We start from the raw sequence: 22,316 nt of genomic DNA, 5'->3' as shown, positions 1-22,316 counted from the left end.
TTGCTTCTCCCTTTAATTTTGACAATGTTTACTCCATGCATACATTTATGATTACATCTTCCTGAACATTTAGTCTTTAAATCATTAAAAAAGAAACATCCTTTTTAATCTCTGTTATTTGCCTTGATATCTATTTTGTCTGAGCCACTCCAATCTTCTTCTGATTATTACTTATATCATTTACATTTTTCCATCTGTTCTCTTTCAATCTAATATAATAATTGATAGGATTGGACTGAGGTCTACCATCTTCTTACTTTCATTCTGTCTTCTCTGTTTTTTTTCCTTTGTCCCTTCCTTCTATGGATCATTTGGATATTTTTTTAAAATTAAATTTAGGTTTATCTTTTGGCTGTGTATTATTTTTTACTGGTTCCTCTGAGAATTAAAATGTTGATCTTTAACTTTTCATTCTATTTAGTATTTAGAGTTAATACACCACTTCATATAAAATATAGAAATCCTGCAATCATATGGGGAGCCCATTTACTCCCCTGTACTTCTCTACACTATAGCTGTCATTCTTCGTATACATTACAACTCCCACAATGTTATCATTTGTGCTTTAAACAATCATATGTTTTACAGTTTCACTAGAAAGATGGTAATGATGAAATTGTTTGCAGGGCAACAATGGAGATACAGACCTAGAGAACAGACTTATGGACACAGTGGTGGAGGAAGGAGAGGGAGGGACACATGGAGAGAGAAACACGGAAACTTACATCACCATATGTAAAAGAGACAGCCAATGGGAATTGGCTGTATGACTCAGGGAACTCAAACCAGTGCTCTGTAACAACCTAGAGGGGTGGAATGGGGAGGGAAGTGGGAGGGAGGTTCAAGAGGGAGGGGACATACGTATACCTATGACTGATTCATATTGACGTATGGCAGAATCCAGCAGAATTCTGTAAAGCAATCATCCTTCAATTTAAAAAAACAGAAATTACAAAGAATAAAATTTTATATTTACCTTGGTATTTGGCATTTCTGATCTTTTTTATTTAAACTTACCACCACACTTCTTAAAACTAGCTGAACAAAGATATCCACAGCACATTACTTGGCCTTCACCTGGCATGAATGCATAAAGCATAGGTTAAAATTGCCCTGGTGTTTTCACTTAAGATCATGACAGTTAAAGCAACACCACTGGACACCAATTTGATTGCGAACAAAACATAAGATGAGGTATTACAGCTGGGAAACCAAAACTGGTGATAAGGGAAACATTTACAAGATAATTCAAAGTACATTTATGTTGATGTTTCAGATTATAAATTGAAGCAACGTTAAATATTAGGCTTGCCAGTAGGCTCAGTGGTAAAGAATCTGCCCACTAATTGAGGAGATGGAGACATGGGTTTGATCCCTGGGTGGGGAAGATCGCCTGGAATGGGAAATGGCAACCCACTCCAGTATTCTTGCCTGGAGAATTCCATGGACAGAGGAGGGTGGTGGGCTTGTCTATGAGGTTGCAAAGAGGTAGACCCGACTAAGCACACATGCACACACATTAAATATTAAAGCTCAAAATTCAAAATATTAAAGTTCAAAATTCTCACCTCAAAGTATAAAAATCTCTTCAATAATATATAAAAATGTTGGGAAATACTTTCAACTCATTTTAAAAAGGGCCTGTAGATGAGATGGATATCATTGATATCTTCAGGACATTCCATCCAAATGCAGAAGAATACACTTTCTTCTCAAATGTGCATGGAACATTCTCCAGGATAGACCACATCTTAGGTCACAAACCAAACCTCAGTAAATTTAAGAAATTGTATCAAGCATCTTTTCTGACCACAGCGCTATGAGACTAGATATCAATTACAAGAAAAAAACCATAAGAAACACAAACACACGGAGATTAAACAACACGTTTCTAAATAAGCAACAGGTTACAGAAGAAATCAAAAAACTTCTAGAAACAAATGATAATGAAAACACAACAACTCAAAACCTATGGGATGCAGCAAAAGCAGTTCTAAGAAGCAAGTTTATAGCAATGCAATCCTACTTCAAGAAACAAGAAAAACATCGAATAGACAACCTAACTTTACACCTAAAACGACTGGGAAAAGAAGAGAAAAAAAATTAGCAAAAGGAAAGAAATCATAAAGATCAGAGCAGAAATAAGTGAAAAAGAAATGAAAGAAACAATAGTTGCTGCTGCTGCTAAGTCGCTTCAGTCGTGTCTGACTCTGTGCGACCCCATAGACGGCAGCCCACCAGACTCCCCCGTCCCTGGGATTCTCCAGGCAAGAACACTGGAGTGGGTTGCCATTTCCTTCTCCAATGCATGAAAGTGAAAAGTGAAAGTGAAGTCACTCAGTCATGTCTGACTCCTAGCAACCCCATGGACTGCAGCCCACCAGGCCCTTCCATCCATGGGATTTTCCAGGCAAGAGTACTGGAGTAGGGTGCCATTGCCTTCTCCGAGAAACAATAGTAAAGATTAATAAAACTAAAAGCTGGTTCTTTGCTAAGATAAGCAAAATTGACAAACCTTTAGCCAGAATCATCAAGAAAAAAAAAGAGAGAAGAATTGAATCAACAAAATTAGAAATGAAAAAGGAGACGTAACAACAGACAATGCAGAAATACAAAGGATTATAAGAGACTATTATGAACAACTCTATGGCAATAAAATGGATAATCTGGAAGAAACGGACAGATTCTTAGAAAAGTTCAATCTTCCAAGACTGAACCAGAAATTATGAATAACCCAATTATAAGCATTGAAATTAAAACTGTGATCAAAAATCTCCCAAAAAACAAAAGCCCAGGACCAGATGGTTTCACAGGAGAATTCTGTCAAACATTTACAGAAGAGCTAATGCTTATCCTTCTAAAGCTCTTTCAAAAAATTGCAGAGGAAGGACCACTTCCAAACTCATTCTATGAGGCCACCATCACCCTGACACCACAACCAGACAAACGCAACAACAACAAAAAAAAATTACAGGCCAACATCACTGATAAACACAGATGCAAAAATCCTCAATAAAAATTTTAGCAAACAGAATTCAACAACACGTTAAAAAAGCTCATACACCATGATCAAGTTATTCCAGGGATGCAAGGATTCTTCAATATATGCAAATCAATCAATGTGATATAACAATATTAACCAATTCAAAGATAAAGACAAATGATAATCTCAAGACATGCAGAAAAAGCCTTTGATAAAATTCAACACCCATTTATGATGAAAACTCTTCAAAAACTGGGCACAGAAGGAAACTACCTCAACATTGTAAAGGTCATATATGATAAGCCTACAGCAAACATTATTCTCAATGGTGAAAAACTGAAAGCATTATTCGTAAGATCGGGAACAAGACAAGGGTGTCCACTTTCACCATTATTCAACATAGTTCTGGAAGTCCTAGCTACAGCAATCAGAGAAGAAAAAGGAATAAAAGGAATCCAGATTGGAAAAGAAGAAGTAAAGATCTCACTGTTTGCAGATGACATGATACTGTATACAGAAAACCATAAGGATACTATCAGAAAATTACTAAAGCTAATCAGTGAATTTAGCAAAGTTGCAGGATACAAAATTAGTACACAGAAATCAATTGTATTTCTCTATACTAACAATGAAAAATCAGAAAGAGAAATTAAGGAATCGATCCCAGGAATAAATTTACCTAAGGAGACAAAAGAAGTGTACACAGAAAATTATAAGACACTGATGAAAGAAATCAAAGAAGACATAAACAGATGGAGAAATATTCCATGTTCCTGGGTAGGAAGAATCAATATTGTGAAGACTATACTACCAAACACAATCTACAGATTCAATGCAATCCCTATCAAATTACCAATGGAAGTTTTCACAGAACTAGAACAAAAAATTTCACAATTTATATGGAAACACAAGAGACCCCGAATAGCTAAAGTAGTCTTGAGAAAGAAGAATGGAGCTGGAAGAATCAACCTTCCTGACTTCAGATTATACTACAAAACGACAGTCATCAAGACAGTATAGTACCAGCATAAAAACAGAAATACAGACCAATGAAACAAGATAGAAAGCCCAGAAATAAACCCATGCACCTATGGGTACCTTATTTTGACAAAGGAGGCAAGAATATACAATGGGCAAAGACAGCCTCTTCAATAAATGGTGCGGGGGGAACTGGACAGCTACATGTAAAAGAATGAAATTAGAACACTTCCTAACACCATACACAAGATAAACTCAAAATGGATTAAAGACCTAAATGTAAGACCAGAAACTAGAAAACTCTTAGAGGAAAACAAAGGCAGAACACTCAATGACATAAATCAAAGCAAGATCCTCTATGACCCACCTCCTAGAGTAATGGAAATAAAAACAAAAGTAAACAAGTGGGACCTGATTAAACGTAAAAGCTTTTGCACAGCAAAGGAAACTTTAAGCAAGGTGAAAAGACAACCCTCAGAATGGGAGAAAATAATAGCAGATGAAACAACTGACAAAGGATTAATTTCCAAAATATAGAAGCAACTCATACAACTCAATACCAGAAAAACAAACAACCCAATCAAAAAGTGAGAAAAAGACCTAAACACATATTTCTCCAAAAAGGACATACAGATGGCTAACAAACACAAGAAAAGATGCTCAACATCCCTCATTATTAGAGAAATGCTAATAAAAATTACAATGAGGTATCACCTCACACCAGTCAGAATGGCCATCATCAAAAAGTCTACGAACAATAAATGCTGGAGAGGGTGTGGAGAAAAGGGAATGCTCTTGCACTGTTGGTGGGAATGTAGATTGATACAGCCAGTATGGAAGACGGTATGGAGATTCCTTAAAATACTAGGAATAAAACCACCATATGACTCAGCAATCCCACTCTTAGGCATACACCCTGAGGAAACCAAAATGGAAAAAGACACATCCCATTGTTCACTGCAGCACTATTTACAATAGCTAGGACACAGAAGCAACCTAGATGCCCATGGACAGATGAATGGATAAAGAAGTTGTGGTACACATACACAATGGAATATTATTCAGCCATAAAAAGGAACACATATGAGTCAGTTCTAATGAGGTGGATGAACCTAGAGCCTATTATACAGACTAAAGTAAGTCCGAAAAAGAAAATAAATATCGCATACTAATGCATATATACAGCATCTATAAAAATGGCACTGAAGAATTTATTTGCAGGGCAGCAGCGGAGAAACACATAGACAACAGACTTGTGGACATGGGGAGAGGGGAGGAGAGGGTGAGATGTGTGGAGAGAGTAGCATGGAAACTTACATTACCATATGTAAAACAGATAACCAACGGGAATTTGCTGTATGGCTCAGGAAACTCAAACAGGGGCTCTGTATCAACCCAGAGGGGTGAGATGGGAGGAAGATGGGAGGCACTTTCAAAAGAGAGGGGATATATGTATACCTATGGCTGATTCATGTTGAGGTTTGACAGAAAACAACAAAATTTTGTAAAGCAGTTATCCTTATATTAAAAAAAAAAAGTGTCTGAATCTGCATATTTTCAAAGCAAACACAGGACGTTAACCAAGGCGCAACTAAGGTAACCATCAGGGGTTATGAGTATGCCCGAAATAAAAAATGAAAAAATCTGTCTCTTTCCCTTTAAATAAAACAAGGATATGGGAATATTTTGAAAGTTAGCATCCATGAGAACTGAAAACTAAACTGACTTTAGAAAACATCAAATACATTCATTCCTTCACCAAACATTTACGGAGCTAAAAACCAGGGTTTTAGTCTATCTTCAACAGTCCACTGGATCGCAAAGAGTCGGACACGACTGAGAGACTTCACCTTCACTTTCAAGATACTTACAATCTTTTAAGAGAGACAAATTTTTAAAACTCAACTATTATTATTATTATAACAAGGGAGTTAAGAAAGGTTCCTGAAGACAACTTATGAACTGAGTTTTGAAGGAAGAGCAAAGAGTTTGTCTTTCGGTGCCTGAGTATTTCTGCTTTAGTTAGGAGTGGGTGTGCAAAGAAAGAAAAGGAAGACAAAGAAGGGCTTTCTCTGTTGGAAATAACATGATCAAAACCAATAATCCAAAAAGTCATGGTCTGTTTGGAGAATTAGAACCGTCACCAGGACATCAGCATAGGGATCCCTCTGATATCACATTAAAAAGGTCAAACTTTATTACTCAGAACAAAGTGGAAAGCCACTGAAAGATTTTAAGCAGGGGAGGAATATGGCCTATCCAACCTTTTCTTCCTGCCTACCTCTACCAGGAAGCCAGGAAAAATGAAAGCTCATATTCGAAACTTCCTCTGCAGTGAGAGGTGAAGCTGTGACACAGTTCTGACCAATGAAGCATAAGAAATCTAACTGGAAAGGCATCCGGCAAAGATTTTGATTTCCTAATGAATATCTTTCCTTGACTGGCTCTGCCTTTTCCCTCACTTCCTTCCTTGAATTCGGGCATGATGTCTAGAACGGTGCAACCACGAGGGAAAGGCCAGGACCATCCGAATCGCCCCAGCGATAACAAGCGGGACTGCTGCACCAAAGCCAGCGGCATCTCTAGACTTCCTGCTGTGAGAGAACAGAAATCCCTGTAGTTTCTACTTTTTTTCTTAGCTGTTTTTTTTTTTTTTGGCCACACCACGAAGCATGCAGGGTCTTAGTTCCCCAACCAAGGATCAAATGCAAGCTCCTCTGCACTGGAAGCATGGAGTCTTAACCACTGGGCCTCCAGAGAAGTCCATAGAAATCCATGGTTATTAATAACCCATCTTATGCTGGGATCACCAGGATCAGAACGGCTCCCTGACTAGTAAATTTTAAGACTTAATCTGTATTTTAGATGATCTTTACTAAATTAGTGTACATGGACTGGGAGTGGGGAGTTAGGGAGACTTGCCTGGAGGATTGTTATAGGGTCTGAAGCAAGGCAGCCATCGGGAGGATGGTAAGGAAGGCAGGACAGGATAGGATGGATGAGGGGGTCTGTCACAGCTTCTAGATTTCTAGCTTGGACAACTGCAGCCTCAGGGGTGAGGGTGTGCCACTCTCCACAACGGGGGCACATACTTAGTCTGAGATCCCTGCGGGGCACCTACGTGAGGATGAGAGAAAAGGGTTGACTCTGTGTATCTGGAGGTCAAGAGTGAAGCCTGAATTGACATAGAGATTTCAAAGTAACCATTCTGTGAAGGGGCTTCCCTGATAGCTCAGTTGGTAAAGAATCCACCTGCAATGCAGGAGACCCCAGTTTGATTCCTGGGTCAGGAAGATCTGTTGGAGAAGGGATCGGCTACCCTCTCCAGTATTCTTGGGCTTCCCTTGTAGCTCAGCTGGTAGAGAATCCGCCCGCAAAGCAGGAGACCTGGGTTATCCCTGGGTTGGAAAGATCCCCTGGAGAGGGGAAAGGCTACCCACTCCAGTATTCTGGCCTGGAGAGTTCCATGGACTGTATGGCTGCGAAGAGTCAGACACGACCGAGCAATTTTCACTTTCATTCTGTGAAAAGGAACTAAAACAGGAAATATGTGAGTACAAGCACAGTTTGAACAGGATGAGTAACATGAGGTCCAGCCAATCTATTTAGACAAAACTAGGTAAGTGGTTGCCTATGGTTGGGGTGTGGAGGTGGGAGGTGAATGCAGAGTGACTGCTAACTGGTATGGGCTTTCTCGGGGGGGATGGTTGCACATTATAAACACACTAAAAATCACTGAATGGGTGAACTATATAGTATGTGAATTTTATCTCAACAAAGTTATTTTAAAAATTAGGAGAAAGGGAATAACTTGGGAATATCAACGTAAGTAAAAAGAGGGTTTAGCATAGGAACAGAGGGAGCCGTGGCCAGAAAATAAAAGGGGGAAGAGTTTCAAGAAGGGACTGGTGTTGGGACTTCTGTGGTGGTCCAGTGGCTGGGACTTCAAGCTCCCAATGTGGGAGGCCTGGGTCCAATCCTTGGTCGGGGAGCTGGATCCCACATGCAGCAACTAAGACCCAGCGAAACCAAATAAATACATAATAAACAAATAAATATTTTTTAAAAAGAAGGGATCAGTTGTCAACAAAGTCCAATGCAAGACAGGCCGATGAAACCTAATACAGAAATATGGAATGTAATATGGAACTCATGGCTGAGCAAAGGGTGAGTGGTTTCAAGCTGCAGCAGCAGAAGTAGATTTTACTAAGTCGAGAAATAAATAAGAGCATGGAAACAGTGACAGGCTTTATTTTCTTGGGCTCCAAAATCACTGCAGATGGTGACTGCAGCCATGAAATTAAAAGATGCTTGCTCCTTGGAAGAAAAGCTATGACCAACCTAGACAGCGCATTAAAAAGCAGAGGCATTGCTTTGCCAACAACAAAGGTCCATCTAGTCACAACTATGGTTTTCCAGTGGTCATGTATGGATATGAGAGTTGGACTATAAAGAAAGCTGAGTGTTGAAGAATTGATGCTTCTGAACTGTGGTGTTGGAGAAGACTCCTGAGAGTCCTTTGGACTGAAAGATCAAACCAGTCAATCCTAAAGGAAATCAGTCCTGAATATTCATTGGCAGGACTGATGCTGAAGCTGAAACTCCCAATACTTCGGCTACCTGATGCAAACAACTGACTCACTGAAAAAGACCCTGATGCTGGGAAAGATTGAAGGCAGGAGGAGAAGGGGCTAACAGAGGACGAGATGGTTGGATGGCATCACCGACTTGATGGACATGAGTTTGAGTAAGCTCCAGGAGTTGGTGATGAACAGGGAAGCATGGCATGCTGCAGTCCATGGGGTCGGAAAGAGTTGGACATGACTGAGCAACTGAACTGAACTGAAGGAATGGGAGGTGGCAGATAAAGAACCTTTTTCAGGGAACTTTTTTTGCCAAGAGAAGAGCTAGTGGTATAGGGAGGTTTGCACTGTTTTTGAAAGGATGCACCTATGATGTTTATATGTCAGGAGCAGGTGCCAGCAGAGAGGGAGCAACAGAAGACAAAACAGCAGAGTCAACTCCCCTGAGAGACAAGAAGACAAGGAATTCATGGCATAAGCATAAAACATCCATAAGGAGGCGGACAAATGGGTGGGAGGGAAGATTAAGATGCCACTTAATATGCAGGGGCAAGAACTTTAAAGTGCTATTACTTGGTGGCACTGATGTCTTCAGTGAGTTAGGAGACAGAAGTCACTGGCTGAGGGTGACGGGCTAGGCTTGAAGATTTGAGGAGGAAACAGACATTCAGATTATTATGGGAGGGGGATTTTCTTCAAGAAGAAGTTTAAAAGCAGAGACATATTTGAAATATTTTTGAAAACTGTAATGTATCACATGGCCTTGTACATAATAAATTGCCTGCAAATCCCTGGACACACACGGTGTCCGTGGTCAAGTATAACCCAGTGATGCTTGAGAAGTAGATCTGAAACGCACAATGTCCTGCAAGAACACAGCTTTCCAGTGACCAGGAAGGTCCCCGGCCAGCCATGGTCCCAGGCCTTAGAGCTGAGGCCACAACTCTCCACACTCTGTGACACAGTAAAAAGAGTAAATGGGCTATTTTGCCGTAGTTGCTAGAAAAGAAATAAAAACTCTGCTTCTCTTGAGAGTTCAGAGCAGGTTTCCTCCTAAGACACTCAAATAACGTTCTGTGAAAGCCTTTGTCAGCTACTTAGTGGTACTCAAAAATAATTTTTTATTATAGCTGGCACCTACTTATGTTTCCAGTTCTACATTCCATGATATGATCTCAAGACCCCTACCTTCTAACCACATGGACATGTTCTGAGCTATCAAAAAACAAGTGTGTTTCCTAAACTGTTGCTTATTATTAAGTGGTTCTGCTGTCTTGGGGGTTTGCTCTGAGTCCCTCTCTGTCTAGCTGGATACTACTCAGCCTGCACGCTGCAACAGAAATATCACCTGCTCCTGGAAGGCTTCTCTGATCACCCCAGCCAGAAGCCATCACATCATCAGAATTATTCCAACCTTTTTATAATAATCTGTTACTTCATGCTTATGCTATATTCTGTGACATGCTTATTTTACCTTTGGAAGTGAAGTCGCTCAGTCGTGACCGACTCTTTGCGACCCCATGGACTGTAGCCTATCAGGCTCCTCCATCCATGGGATTTTCCAGGCAAGAGTGCTGGAGTGGATTGCCATTTCCTTCTCCAGGGGATCTTCCCCACCCAGGAATCGAACCCGGGTCTCCCGCATTGCAGGCAGACGCTTTAGCGTCTGAGCCACCAGGGAAGCTATTTTACCTCTACCTGCTTTAAATTCGTAGAAAGAATTGTGCTTTACATGATGCCTTTTTTAGCAGGTTGCTTTTTTTGCACATAGCAAAAACAGGGCCTGTTTACTCAGAGATCACCTTCGTGTTACCAGTGAGAACAGCAGGTCTGTGTCAGAGCCCCTGAGAGACTAGACTAAGATGGCACAGTTAGTGGCAGAGCTGGAACCCAAACCAAGACTCTAAACTCTTATTCCTGTAGTCTCATCAAACCACTGCTTGTTTTCTGCCTGGTTCTATGCTGTAACTGCAGTGTCAAAAATTGAGTTCTTAACCCTTAAGTTTAGACAAAGATTTCAGACTTCTCTGAAAAAGCTTTCTTCTAGATTAGATTTAATAGGTTTGGATACAAGAAAAAACACTAGGTTTCTTTCTTTTTTTCTTCTTTAGCTCTCAGCATCCTCTGTCACCACAGAGCTGAAGTAAGGGTGACTTCTACGCTAGTGGTGACCCGGTGGATGGGGTGAATTTGTCCTTTTCATGAATGTACTCGCTGTACTTGCACAGCTTGGCCTCTGATGCTTCCATCACATTTGTGATTCATAGCTGGAAATCGCACAACAGCTCAGTTACGGGAACCCAACCAGTAACTGCAAAATTCCAGCACTGCTATTGGGAGTGACCTGAAAAGTTATCATTAAGGGCAAGGGCTATACCTCAGACCCTTTGTTATTCCTACCATCTAATGTTATACCTTGTAGGTGATGAAAAAATAAATGTCTGCTTTTAAAATAATTGAGTGAAGCAAAACGAACCCAATATCATGTGTCGAGTTCAACTTAAGATTGGTTTAATTAGCATAAACTGACTTAGATCTAGAATTTAACTCCAGGCAAGGAATCTGTTTATAAAGATACATTAATTGCAAAAGAAAACTCAATAATAAACTATCATTTTCTCTAATTCACTAAATGAGTAACACTCTTTTTCCTTTGGGTCTCAGCTGCAGCACACAGGATCTTTAGTTGCAGCACATGGGATCTAGTCCCCCGGTAAGGAATCGAACCCTGGTCCTATGCACTGGAAGCTCAGAATCTTAGCCACTGGACCGTCAGGGAAGTCCCTAGATTGGTAATTCTTAATGGAAGATGCAGATTCCAGGAGAAGCTGTGAACCACGGTTACTCCACTGAACATGCTTCCATGGTTTGGTGCAGAGAGGCTCTGGGAACACGATGAGACCGAGAGAGTCTGTGGACCACCTATTCATCTAGGAGAAGGTAATGTGGAGAGTCCCTGGGAAAATCTAAAGGATATGCCTTGACAGCTTCATCAAATGGCCACTAAAAACTCATTCCACTGAGCTTCTCTCTTTCACTGAGAATTCTGGGCACATGATTCTCTGGAATGTGAACGACACAGTTAAAAATCACACAGTGGTTCCTTTTCCCTGAAACGGGAAGTGAAGTTATTTACTCAATCCTGATGGACACAAAGCACACTCTTGCTTTTCCTGATATCAAACAAGGCTGCCCTTATTCCACTGAGCTGATGAATAGGGATCATGTACCGCTGTCCACACTGGGTATTCTCAAGGGCATTATATGTAATTGTCTCCACTCTCCTGAAGGGCTCCCAAAGCTCTTTCTTGTAATCTAATGGTACCTCAATTACCCGTATCACTTTCTGAGATTTCCTTAAAATCAAGATTGTCATTGTCTGGTCCTCATCACAGGCGTCTAGGGTAACAGGCATTGTGTAAAGTCACAGCATCAAATCTTATAAGTCCTCAGGAAAAGTATCCTTCTTACAGACCCAGAATGAGCACTTGGTTTCCAGACTGTCTCACATCAATATGAAATCACTTCTCATCAGTATATGTATTGTTGATATATATATGTATGTGTGTATGTGTGTGTGTGTCACACAGAACAAGTTCTTTATTTTTACATACAAAGTGCATATTTCTAGTTATCTAACTGAGCCCCTCTTCATCTGTTAGAGAATTGGGGTTTAGCCCTTGCTGGGTCGTTAATAATTTCACATTCTCATATGCTATCATTAAAATTTAGGGAAATCCTAAGCCAGTAAAGATGAGTTTGCAAGTGTGTGAAAATAAAAAGGGATTGTTGGTAGTTGCCAAATATCTCATAAATATCTGTATCAATTACTTCTAGCTTTATGAGGGAGAGATTGAGATGAGATGTTGATTAGTCACTTGTGAAAGTGAAAGTGAAGTTGCTCAGTCACGTCCGACTCTTTGCGACCCCATGGACTGTAGCCCACCAGGCTCCTCCGTCCATGGGATTTTCCAGGCAAGAGTACTGGAGTGGGGTGCCATTGCCTTCTCCGAAAGGGGATTGTTGGTAGTTGCCAAATATCTCATAAATATCTGTATCAATTATTTCTAGCTTTATGAGAGAGAGATTGAGATGAGATTATTCACCTGTGAAAGTCTAGTTGCTCAGTCGTGTCCGACTCTTTGCGACCCCAAGGACTGTAGCCCGCCAGGCTCCTCCATCCATGGAATTTTCCAGGCAGAAGTACTGGAGTGGGTTGCCACTTCCTCCTCCAGTGGATCTTCCTGACCCAGGAATCGAACCTGTGTCTCTCGAGTTGTAGGCAGACGCTTTTACCATCTGAGCCACCAGGGAAGCCCGATTATTCACTTAGTGAGAACTAAAAAGCTGCAGCCACTCAGATGAGAGACGTGGATTTTTTTTTTTCCTGCTGCAAAACTTCCCCAAAGCATGCTGGGTCCTGATGACAAAGTCTCCCCGCTGGGAGTATTTCTCTCCCTACCTGGGAAGAAACATCCTGAAATTTCCTGTCCAATGGGACTCCTTTCTGGACATATGGAAAACAGAAGCGATATCCTCCACCAAGTAAAGCACCAAGCGCTAACTGAACTTCTCCTGTGTTCGAGGGCATCCCCAAACCTCTTTCACATTTCCAAATATGCCAGCAGATCTTAAACCCACTTCCCTCATCTGACCACTACAGAAACACTGAGAGTGACTTACCTACAGACTGAGACTGGGATAAGTAATAGAATACTCGACAGGACTATAACTTGTAAGAAAACAAAATCGTTTTATTTGATACTTATTTTGCATCAGCTACTGCTAAAAAGCAACCCAAGTTCTAATTTTCTAATTTGCTAGAATCCAAAAACTTCAGAGGTATTTCCCATGGAGAAAATCCTGCAGGAAATGGCGTTTTGAAAGGGAGAAGGGGGAAAAACTCCACCCCTCTGTTTTCCTTAGGAGAAAATGTTTTATTTGTAGTGAACATGAAACAATGATGAAACAGACATTCTCCTGGAACAGTCTAAGGGTGTTCACTTACCACATGACTTTCTTTGAGTAGTTTAACACCAGACCTTGGTACGAACAAGAACACAGGTGGGCTATCAACAAACGACAGTAACACTGCACTGAACTTTCTGAGAAAAAAATTCTAACCAAATCCGTTTTCTTGTAATTAGTGATGTACATTTTCAGTACAAACTCCAGAGCAATATTTTAACATCTGGAAAGATAAAATAAGAGCTGGGATTTAGCAAATACTGAATTCTGAGCACTGTCCTGAGAAAGTACAAAAAGTTTTTCTCTTCGGCCCAATTCTGAGTTGTATTTGCCCAGTTATGGGAACAGGCACTCATTGAGGAATTTTTCACTCATTTGATAAATATTTATTATACAACAGGCAGTGGGGATACAGCCCTAAATGAGACACTTGGTCCAGGCCGTCAAGATGCTCACAACCCAGCAGATTAGGCAAATATGAAGCACACACAGGATGTCAGTCTCTACAAGGGATCTTGTGAAATGAACTATAGAGTTAAATAGTCACTCTCAGCTTTCCTAACCAAAGGCAAGTTTAGGAATAAATACTTAACTGACAGGTAACTAAACAAAACATAGTCCTATCTCATTTTTTCTGTCTGCACTTTTCGCTGAAACACTTGATGGTTGATCTAACAACCCATAACAGAATTTTAATTCTGGTTCTAGCATTGATGTGTATTGGACTGGTAATCTCTCCTTAAAATAAAAATCGTAAATTTTGGTGTTCATACCTTGACTGTGATGGATTTTTTTTATCACTTCTAGATGGGTTATTCTATTAATCAGATATTCAAAAAGGGCTGGTTTATAATAGACACAGTTTATGTTGTTTCAGATAACTTTGAATTAATTAATCTAATAAAGACTTTAAGATTTGCAGACAAATCTTTTATTTTTACATATTTTAATTCAATTTTACAAAATGTAATGATACCTATCAGGTACTGAATAGCTACCATAAACTAAATGAGTTTTTGTTTCTGGGTTGTTTTTTTTTTTTTTTGGCCTCACTGCACAGCTTCTGGGATCCTAGTTCCCTGAATCCAGGCCCCCTGCAATGGAAGGGCAGAGTGCTAATCACTGGGCCGCCAGGGAATTCCCATAAATGGGTTTTTTTTTAAAAAACATGATTGTGGTAAACCCTGCCCTCCCCTTACAGCCCTGTAAGGTACTATTAGCCCTATTTTACAGGAAGGGGAACTGAGGGTCTGAGAAGTTGAGTCTTCCAGCACCACACAATTAGTTAGCATTGGAACCTCTGATTATCTGATTGGTTATTTTATTCTCTTTACAGTCCTAAATTGAGCCCAGAGTTCTCACCCACCGGGACCCCACGCATAATTCCTCACTGGGCAGCATTATCAGGGTGTTACAGTAGTACAGTGAAAGCTTTCAAGCAACCAGCATCCAATCAAACATCCAGGGTGCAACAAAACACCGGATTAACAAGGGAAATGAAATGTGAAATAACTTCTCAGGTACATAGCAAGCCGATGCAGGGTGTTTAACTATGAAGTCTTTGCTAAGATGATCAAGCCACATCACCCATTGCTACTAGCAACCTCCTGGCTGTGTGAAACTCCCCGGGAAAGAAGGGGAAATCATCTGGCCTTAAGTGGGGGTTGGCCTGGAAACTCATCGAGAAACGTTGCGTTGGGAGAGCTTGTGCTTCTCGGTTTTGTTCTGTCTCCAGCAGGCCTAGTCCTACAAGAGTTCCACTGGATCAGTGCAGCCAGGTCACCTGTTTAAGTAGGGATGGATGGTTCACCTTTTGAGGGTAAAGCCGGATCACTATCATCATCACTTTGCAAAAGTCATCAGACGTCCCTAGTAAAACATGGAGCGCTTTCTGGGTGAATAGGAATACAAACTTGCAAGTCTAAAAGGTAATACACACGGATCAAATTGCCCTGCACTAACTCCTTAAAAGCTCCCAGCGTGGTTGGATACCCAAGTGAACAGCAGCGGGTGCCTGACTGCGCCCTGAAAGCTTCCGGCCACTTCCAGATGGTCAAGGAAGCTGACAGCCACCGCAAGGCTGCGTTCCTGAGGTCAGGCGGCTTTTAGGGGCTGTCTCTCCCCTTCCAGCACAGCGGCTCCACGACACAAGAAATCTGTCACAACCACTCCCCGGGAACTCATGCTGGGGAGTCGCTTCAAAGCAAACATGTCCCTTTTGGCTTGGGGGCTGTGGGCTCGCAATACAACACCCTCCCTGCTGGCTTCTAAACACGCCTATGATTAATACGGGTACCCAGGAAAGAGAACTTCTTCTGACCTTGAGCGTGCGCGCTAAATAAATTACCTCGGAACGAAAGTGGTGAGATCTCAGAACAGCATCTGGGGGAGAAAAAAAAAAGAGAAAAACGAGACTTCAGTTAACTCCTTGTTCTTCACCTGCCGAGTCACCGACGACTTACCTGGGGGGCCGGGGACCGGAAGGCGCGTTCCGGACGCCTTGAACGCAGTGGGGACAGACCGCAGGGCGGGTTGGCTGCTAGGCCATCAGTTTAGAAGTTTCAGGGAAAGTTTTGGGGGAGTTGGGGCGCCCCGACGTCTCCCTGCCCCAGGCTCCGGCGCCGGGGGGCGCGGGTGGAGGCGGCTGCCGCAGCCTGGACTCAGCTCGGTCACCCCGGGCTCAGGCGCCGAGCCCGAGCGTCCGCCGCCTCCCCTGTCCCGGAGCTGTGCGCGCCGCGGGCACCACGACCCGGCGGACCCGAGGAGGCGGCCGGGGCTTGAAACAGCGAAGCGCACCGGGCCGGGGGAGGGAGAGCGAGGACGCGGCGGGGGCAGCGGCGCTGAGGGAGCGAACCGCGCTCCCCTCTCCAGACTCGCCGAGCGGTCCCCCCGGTCCCGAGGAAGCCCGCCGCGACGCGCCTTACCTCGGCTCCTTGAACGACCCGAAAAGACCGATTTCATGGGATGCCTCGCCTTCTGGAGCCTGCGGTGCCAGCAGCAGAAGAAGATGATGGTGGCGATGGTGCCCAGCAGAAGCAGCAGGAGGAAGAGGGCACATTGGATGCTATAGGGTCTCAGCAGGACGAGGAACGCGGCGGCGATCATGGTGCTGGCGCGGCGCGGCCGGCCGGCGGGCGGCGGGACCGGAGGGCGGCGGCACAGGCACCCGCGCGGGGCGCACGCGGCGCGGCGAGCGAGGCTCAGCGCGTCATGCCCGGCGCTCGCGGCCCCGCGCCGGCCCAATGGCTGCGCACCCGCGCCCGCCGCGCTGTGCGAATGAGCCCGGGCTGCGGGCAGCGCTGCCCATGACTCAGCAGACGGCGGCCCGGCGGGCAATCGGCGGCGGGGAGCCGCCCCCGCCCCCCGCGGGCGCCCCCGCCCCGCCCCGCGCGCAGCCCCCGGGCGCAGCCCCGCCGCCGACGCGGCGCGGGGGGAGGGGGAGGGGGAGGGCCCGCCCAGCGGGCCCCGCCGGCCCCGCCCGGACCCGGCGCATCGCCCCGCGGCCGCGGCGGCCGCAGCATCCCCGGAGCCGGAGCTCGTGGGGCGGGGCGGGCGCGGGGCGCGGGGGGCGGGCGCGGGGCGCCGCGGCGGGGGCCCGCGATGACATCACGGCCGGGCTGCGGCGGCGCGCGCGGACATGGCTGCGGCGGCTCCGGCGGCCCCCGGCTGCGCCCGGGCCTGAGCGCCCAGCGCCCTCTCGCCGGGCCGCCCGCCCGTCCGCGCCGTCCGCGGGGCTCCGGCCGGGCGCCCCTTAGCTCCCGAGCGACCGGGCTGCCGCCTCCCTGGCCTCCCGCGGCCGGATCGCTGGGGAGTCCGGCGACAGGGGGCGCCCCGGAGCCGGGGGTAGACCGCAGGGCGCGGGCGGGAGCCTCCGAGCGGTGCTGCCCCCGCCTCCCACCCCCCCGCGCCCCGACCCGCGCGGCTGGGGCTTCGGAGGATGCAGCCGGGTGAGCGATTGCTTGCGGGGGTGGGGTTCCTGCACGACCACGCGTGAGCCCCAGGCAGGGCCTTCCCTGGGATTCGGGGTTCCCCGGAACAGGGGGCCTACCCCTACCTCTCCAGCCCCCCTGAACTGGACGCGCGCCCCAGCTTGGGTCTGCAGAGGTGACCCCTACCACCCCTAACTTGGCACACTTTGGCAGCCGAGAAGTGGGCACTTGCCATCCCCCTCTATCCATCCATGCGTTGACCCTAAAACCTCGCCTCCTTTAGTGCAGCTGGAGGGAGAGGCAATTTCAGTTTATGGAACCAGCAGATGGAGAAGCTGGAGGTTGACTTGTAAATACTCTATTTTGAGGAGAGATTTTGTAGGGAGAGGGAGGAAATAGTAATCTGTCCCACTCAAAAGGCACACACTCCTTCTCTCTGTCTTGCCCGCTCCCCTTCCTTCGTCATCAGCAAAAGCGATCCTGCAGTTGGAGGTTGTCCCGGGGCCGCTGGCGCAGTGCGGACGCGGGAGGCGCGGAGGGGGCGCTGCAGCGGCCGCAGGGCACCGGATCGGAACCAATGACAACAGCGACCTCGGCCGGCCGATTCTGCGCCGCTGGCTGCTGCCCCATAGCCGGGGCTGGTTTTGCTCATGCGGGGCTGGGTTTTGCTTGTTTTGTTTACTTGAATAATGAAACAGCAATTAGAATGACAAGGTAACCCATTACTACATATGTGGAGTTTCTGCTAACTACTAAGGTGAACTCAAATATTTAGGAGGCTGAAGAAATCGTGTAATTTTGTAAAATTCTGGAAAGCAGTTAAAGAATTGATGGCAATTCTTGTTTAGTTACTTGATTGTAGGATATCAAAATCCGTATAGTTTTCTAACTATACGTAATCTACTGTTCAGCTCTGCATAAAGGCTTAACTCTTGATGTTCTTAAGGCCTTTAAGCATCATCACATCTAAGTGTTATGGGACACTCAAAAAGGCATTGCCTAGCGCATGTCTTAAATGAGATTCATCACCACGGGAAACATGGGGTTGAGTTTTCTTATGAACATCTTGTTTCTTAAAACAACATGTTCTGGTTTGAAGATGGACCTTGCTTGCAGTGGTTGTATAAAGTGAGAATGGTGGATCAGAGTGCCAGCAGGATGGGCTTACCAGCAAGGTCCCAGGCTCTTGGGCTGACAGGTAGCACTGTATCTGTGCAGGTAGCTCAAAGGTTTCCTGATTCTGCAGCCACTGCAGTGAGACACCACATTCCCATCCACTGTGCAGGGGTCATTGAGGAAAAGTCTGGGAGCCTGCCATGAGGGGCACACCAGAAAAGGAAGAATTCCATATCCCTTTGCTTCGCAGAGGCACAATGGAGTAATTTAAAGCAACAACAAAACGGAATTAACCTTTTGCAAACATTGGGAGAAATATCTCACAGAAGATAGGAAGGTCATCTTTACTTTATCCTTCTTATTGAGGAAAATTTCTGAGTGAGAAGAAATGGCCTAACTCTCCTTGAAACATGCCTAAGAGCACAAACACAGCATAGTAACCAGTTTGCCCCAAACTGTACATTTATAACAAGAAAAAGCAACTAAATAGCAATTATGGTTTTCTGAGCTATAACTTGAGCACAACTGTTATCATCCTGAGTCTTACTGCAGCCATTTGTAAGTTTCAAGTGCACACAAGAACATCATTTATCTCTTTTGGCAGGCAAATACTTTACCGCCCTGCAGTTAAGATTATAGATACTTCGTTTTAGAGCTGTTCATTTCTGTTCTTTGCATCAAAATTTCAAGGATACTAATAATAAGCTAACAAAATCGTTGAAAGAATTTGGTATTTAGGTTCTATTCTTATTTTCTGGCTTGTTTGTTGCTAATTTATCATCCCCTTATCCAAATGATGGCATGTTATTAATTGCTTCTTTCTGTGTTGTTGTGCAATGCTAATGCATTGTGGAATTCAATAAATATTAAATCAGCCAATCAATCCTTTTGGTTAATTTAGTAGAATTCATACCTATTCTTTCCAGTAGGTTTTTATTAATAAAGAATAATTGATATAACAAAATCACAAATTTAAAGTTTGGAGGTAGCAATGGAGGAGGAAGAAAGTCTTTCATACCTTGGAATGAAAAATCAAGATGGAAAAGTATATATAATTTTTTTATTTTTATGATAGTGAGTTAGCATTGTCACCCAAGACAAATGAGTTGTGAAAATTAGTTAAGAGAATTTGGTATCAGGGATGTAGATGATACATCCTGCAGCCCTTTTTCCCTTTAGATTTTCAACCAAACTGAGAATGCATACAAGGATTCAAAAGGAAATTAAGAGCCTGGCTTAGATTCAGAGCCAAGATGGAGCATCTTATCCCTTTTCCCCCTAATTCTGCTGACCCGCCCAGTCACAAGTGAAGTATAGTCCTTCCCAACACTGAGGCAGGAAGGAACCCTACCTGTACTGCTTCTCACCTGAAGACTAGGGACTCAAAAGAGCCTGACACCCTCCAGTCCACATGGCCTGCAGCACAAGTGAGCAAGAGACAGGACCATCTGTGAGAGGACCTTTCCTACACCAGCCCTGCCAACAGTGGTCCCAGTCCCTCCCCAGGAACCCTCCTCACGGAGTCATTCTGCTCCCAAAGATAAACGTGAGTAAGGGGCTTAATAAGGTGACAGAAACATCTTCTACAGTACCTCCCTAGAGGTAGGAATGGCACGAATTCCTCATGTGTGCATCAGAAAGAAACATCAAGAAGAAGTGTCTTCACCTAAGCTGTGTGGTGACCAGTTGAGGAAAAGACAGGGATTGCAAATGACTCAGGTTTGGGGCTCAGATGAAGGAACAGTTGTGAAGGCAAAGAAGACAAACTGAGGTTCAGACCCATTGAGGAGCAGAGTTGTCAGAAAGTCATCCATGTGAAATTACCCATGGAAACCTGGCTGGGGAATCAGAAGCAGAGAAGGGTGGGAATCACACACAACAATTATAGTTGAAGTCACGCAGGTGGACAGAATTACAAAGGAAGAGAAAGTGTAGAAAGAACTGAAATCTGTTGAGGTCTATCCTGATGGGGCTTTTTGGTAAACCTACATTGCTGGAAATGCCTCATAGAGTAACTGTGGTTTCCTTTAATCACAGAGCTATGTATTAGATCTGTGGTAAAGAACTGTAAGTCGGAACTCCCAAGTAAACTATGAAAAAATGATCAAACTTTTTTATCATAGATATTGGTATATCCCAATGATCTGTGCTGTTCTAGTGTGTGATAGCTTAGGAATGAATATAATCTGAACTTCATGCATTCATTGAGGGTGTCTAAAATTCAGAACCATGCAGATCCATCTCCTGCCCCTAAACATGGTAAATTGCTTGAGGAAATTGGATCCCAAAAATTACAGGTGAGGAACTTTCAAGTGTGTCCATATTCCATTTGGAGAACAAAGAAGCCAACTAAAAGAATTGTGGACACACTGACATGACAGCTGTGGATTGAGCAAAACATCTGTTTGAAAGGGCTATCTTGAAGATTCTGACTTTGGAGAACTGGCGATTGGTAGTGAAAAGAATCAGAACACGTGAAATTCCTTAAAATTTTATTGAATGAAATAGTTTTGCCTGTTACACATAATAATAATAATTTTAAAAAGAAAACCTTTACACTTTGTGCAGAAAGTAAAAAAAAAAAAGAAGAAGAAGAAGAACTAAAATCAGAACTTTGGACACGTCTAATCCCTTGTGGGTTGGAAAATGAGAGCAGGAAGTGCTTCCGGTTCAGGGGCTTCTCAGGACAGGCGCACATCCGGAGTAAGGAGTCAGAGCACCGAGGACCAGTGGGGAAGAGCCCTGTGCACACCTTCCAGGGAATCGGTTCATCACACTGGGAGAGGCTGAAACCAGACGGGAGGGGGTTGGAGAGGGACTAGGATGTGGAGAAGAGGCAAGAGCGATGTCTACAATCTTTGGAGAAATTTAGCTCTAGAATGAATGGGCAGAAATGCGAGTAAAGCCCAATAATTGTGCTTTCGTCAGAACAGGATACAACTTGGGAGAAGGAGCCAATAGTGGAAGAGAAATTGAGAGTTGAAGGGAGGGGAGAAGACAACCGCCTCTCCCGTGTGTTTTGTCGTTCCGCTACTTGTCCTCAGGCCCCCTGAGTCTCCCAGACCTGTTCTTTCTGCTCTCAGGCTACCTCTGACTCTACAGAGTTAAAACTAGCCCTGACTGGTTGTGCTGGCTCCCTACCCCAACTCCTCCCCACCGGCTCTGGCTACTAATGTTCAGATAGAAGAAGGATTTTTAGGGAAAAAGAAAGAATACCTTGGAATATCGCTGAGGCTATTTGTAAGCGTTTATTACAAACTTCGGTGGAAGTGAGTGGATGACCTGGTTGGTAATGATGCAGAGATATTCCACTGGAATATTACCCCGGAAAACAAAAAATTTAGTAAGAATGACTCTAGCAATAAGATACATGAAATCATACTGATTTCAAATAATAATAAGTTTAGGTAAGAATGACTTACCTAAAAAAAATTGAGGTAAGAATGACTCTAGCAATAAGTTACTTGAAATCATACTGATGACCTTCTTGATTGAACTTGTTTACTCTCAGAAATCAGTGGTGTGAAAGGAATTGGGAGGAGTCTGAGAAAGGTTGTATGCTTGTTCATTCCCAAGTGGTTTTCATGACAATCTGAGACCAGGGGCTGTGCCAACCGTATACATGCCCTTGATTTGAAAGTCCAAGGAGCCACATCATTTGGGAGCATCACTACAGCATCTAATGTAATCCAGGAGGCAGTTTCCAGCCACCAGAATCAGGGGAGCCATCATATGAATGGATCACTGTTTTCTTTGAAA

The 22,316-nt window shown here is 44.1% G+C and overlaps 2 protein-coding genes and 1 non-coding gene across 22 annotated transcripts in view; 2 read left to right on the top strand and 1 right to left on the bottom strand.

The window, feature by feature from the left end:
- DST (dystonin) overlaps positions 1-16,824 on the bottom strand; it is a 514,523-nt gene extending 497,699 nt beyond the window's left edge. For 15 of the 19 annotated variants that reach the window (XM_024983983.2, XM_024983991.2, XM_024983988.2 and 12 more), the window contains exons 1-2: positions 16,437-16,824; positions 15,833-15,894 (exon numbers count right to left, since the gene is read on the bottom strand). In XM_024983983.2, coding sequence (XP_024839751.1) covers positions 15,833-15,894; positions 16,437-16,617 — 243 coding nt within the window. In that variant the 5' untranslated portion in view covers positions 16,618-16,824. The remainder of the gene's footprint in view (positions 1-15,832; positions 15,895-16,436) is intronic. The other 4 variants (XM_024983985.2, XM_059880505.1, XM_024983992.2 and 1 more) reach the window with 1 other exon arrangement.
- A 547-nt stretch (positions 16,825-17,371) lies between these two features.
- Positions 17,372-22,316, top strand: part of BEND6 (BEN domain containing 6) — a 63,363-nt gene continuing 58,418 nt past the window's right edge. The window contains exon 1 of one of the 2 annotated variants that reach the window (XM_024983426.2): positions 17,372-17,459. The gene's annotated coding sequence lies outside the window, so the exon portion shown is untranslated. The remainder of the gene's footprint in view (positions 17,460-22,316) is intronic. The other variant, NM_001205554.1, reaches the window with a different exon arrangement.
- LOC112443905 (small nucleolar RNA SNORA18) lies at positions 20,508-20,635 on the top strand. Its single transcript, XR_003032310.1, has one exon. It is a non-coding gene; the product is annotated as a small nucleolar RNA SNORA18 (small nucleolar RNA).

Source organism: Bos taurus, chromosome 23 (genome assembly GCF_002263795.3).
Source record: "Bos taurus isolate L1 Dominette 01449 registration number 42190680 breed Hereford chromosome 23, ARS-UCD2.0, whole genome shotgun sequence".
Lineage (NCBI taxonomy): Eukaryota > Metazoa > Chordata > Mammalia > Artiodactyla > Bovidae > Bos > Bos taurus.
Note: the sequence above shows the minus strand (reverse complement) of the source record. Positions and strands in the feature narration are given on the sequence as shown.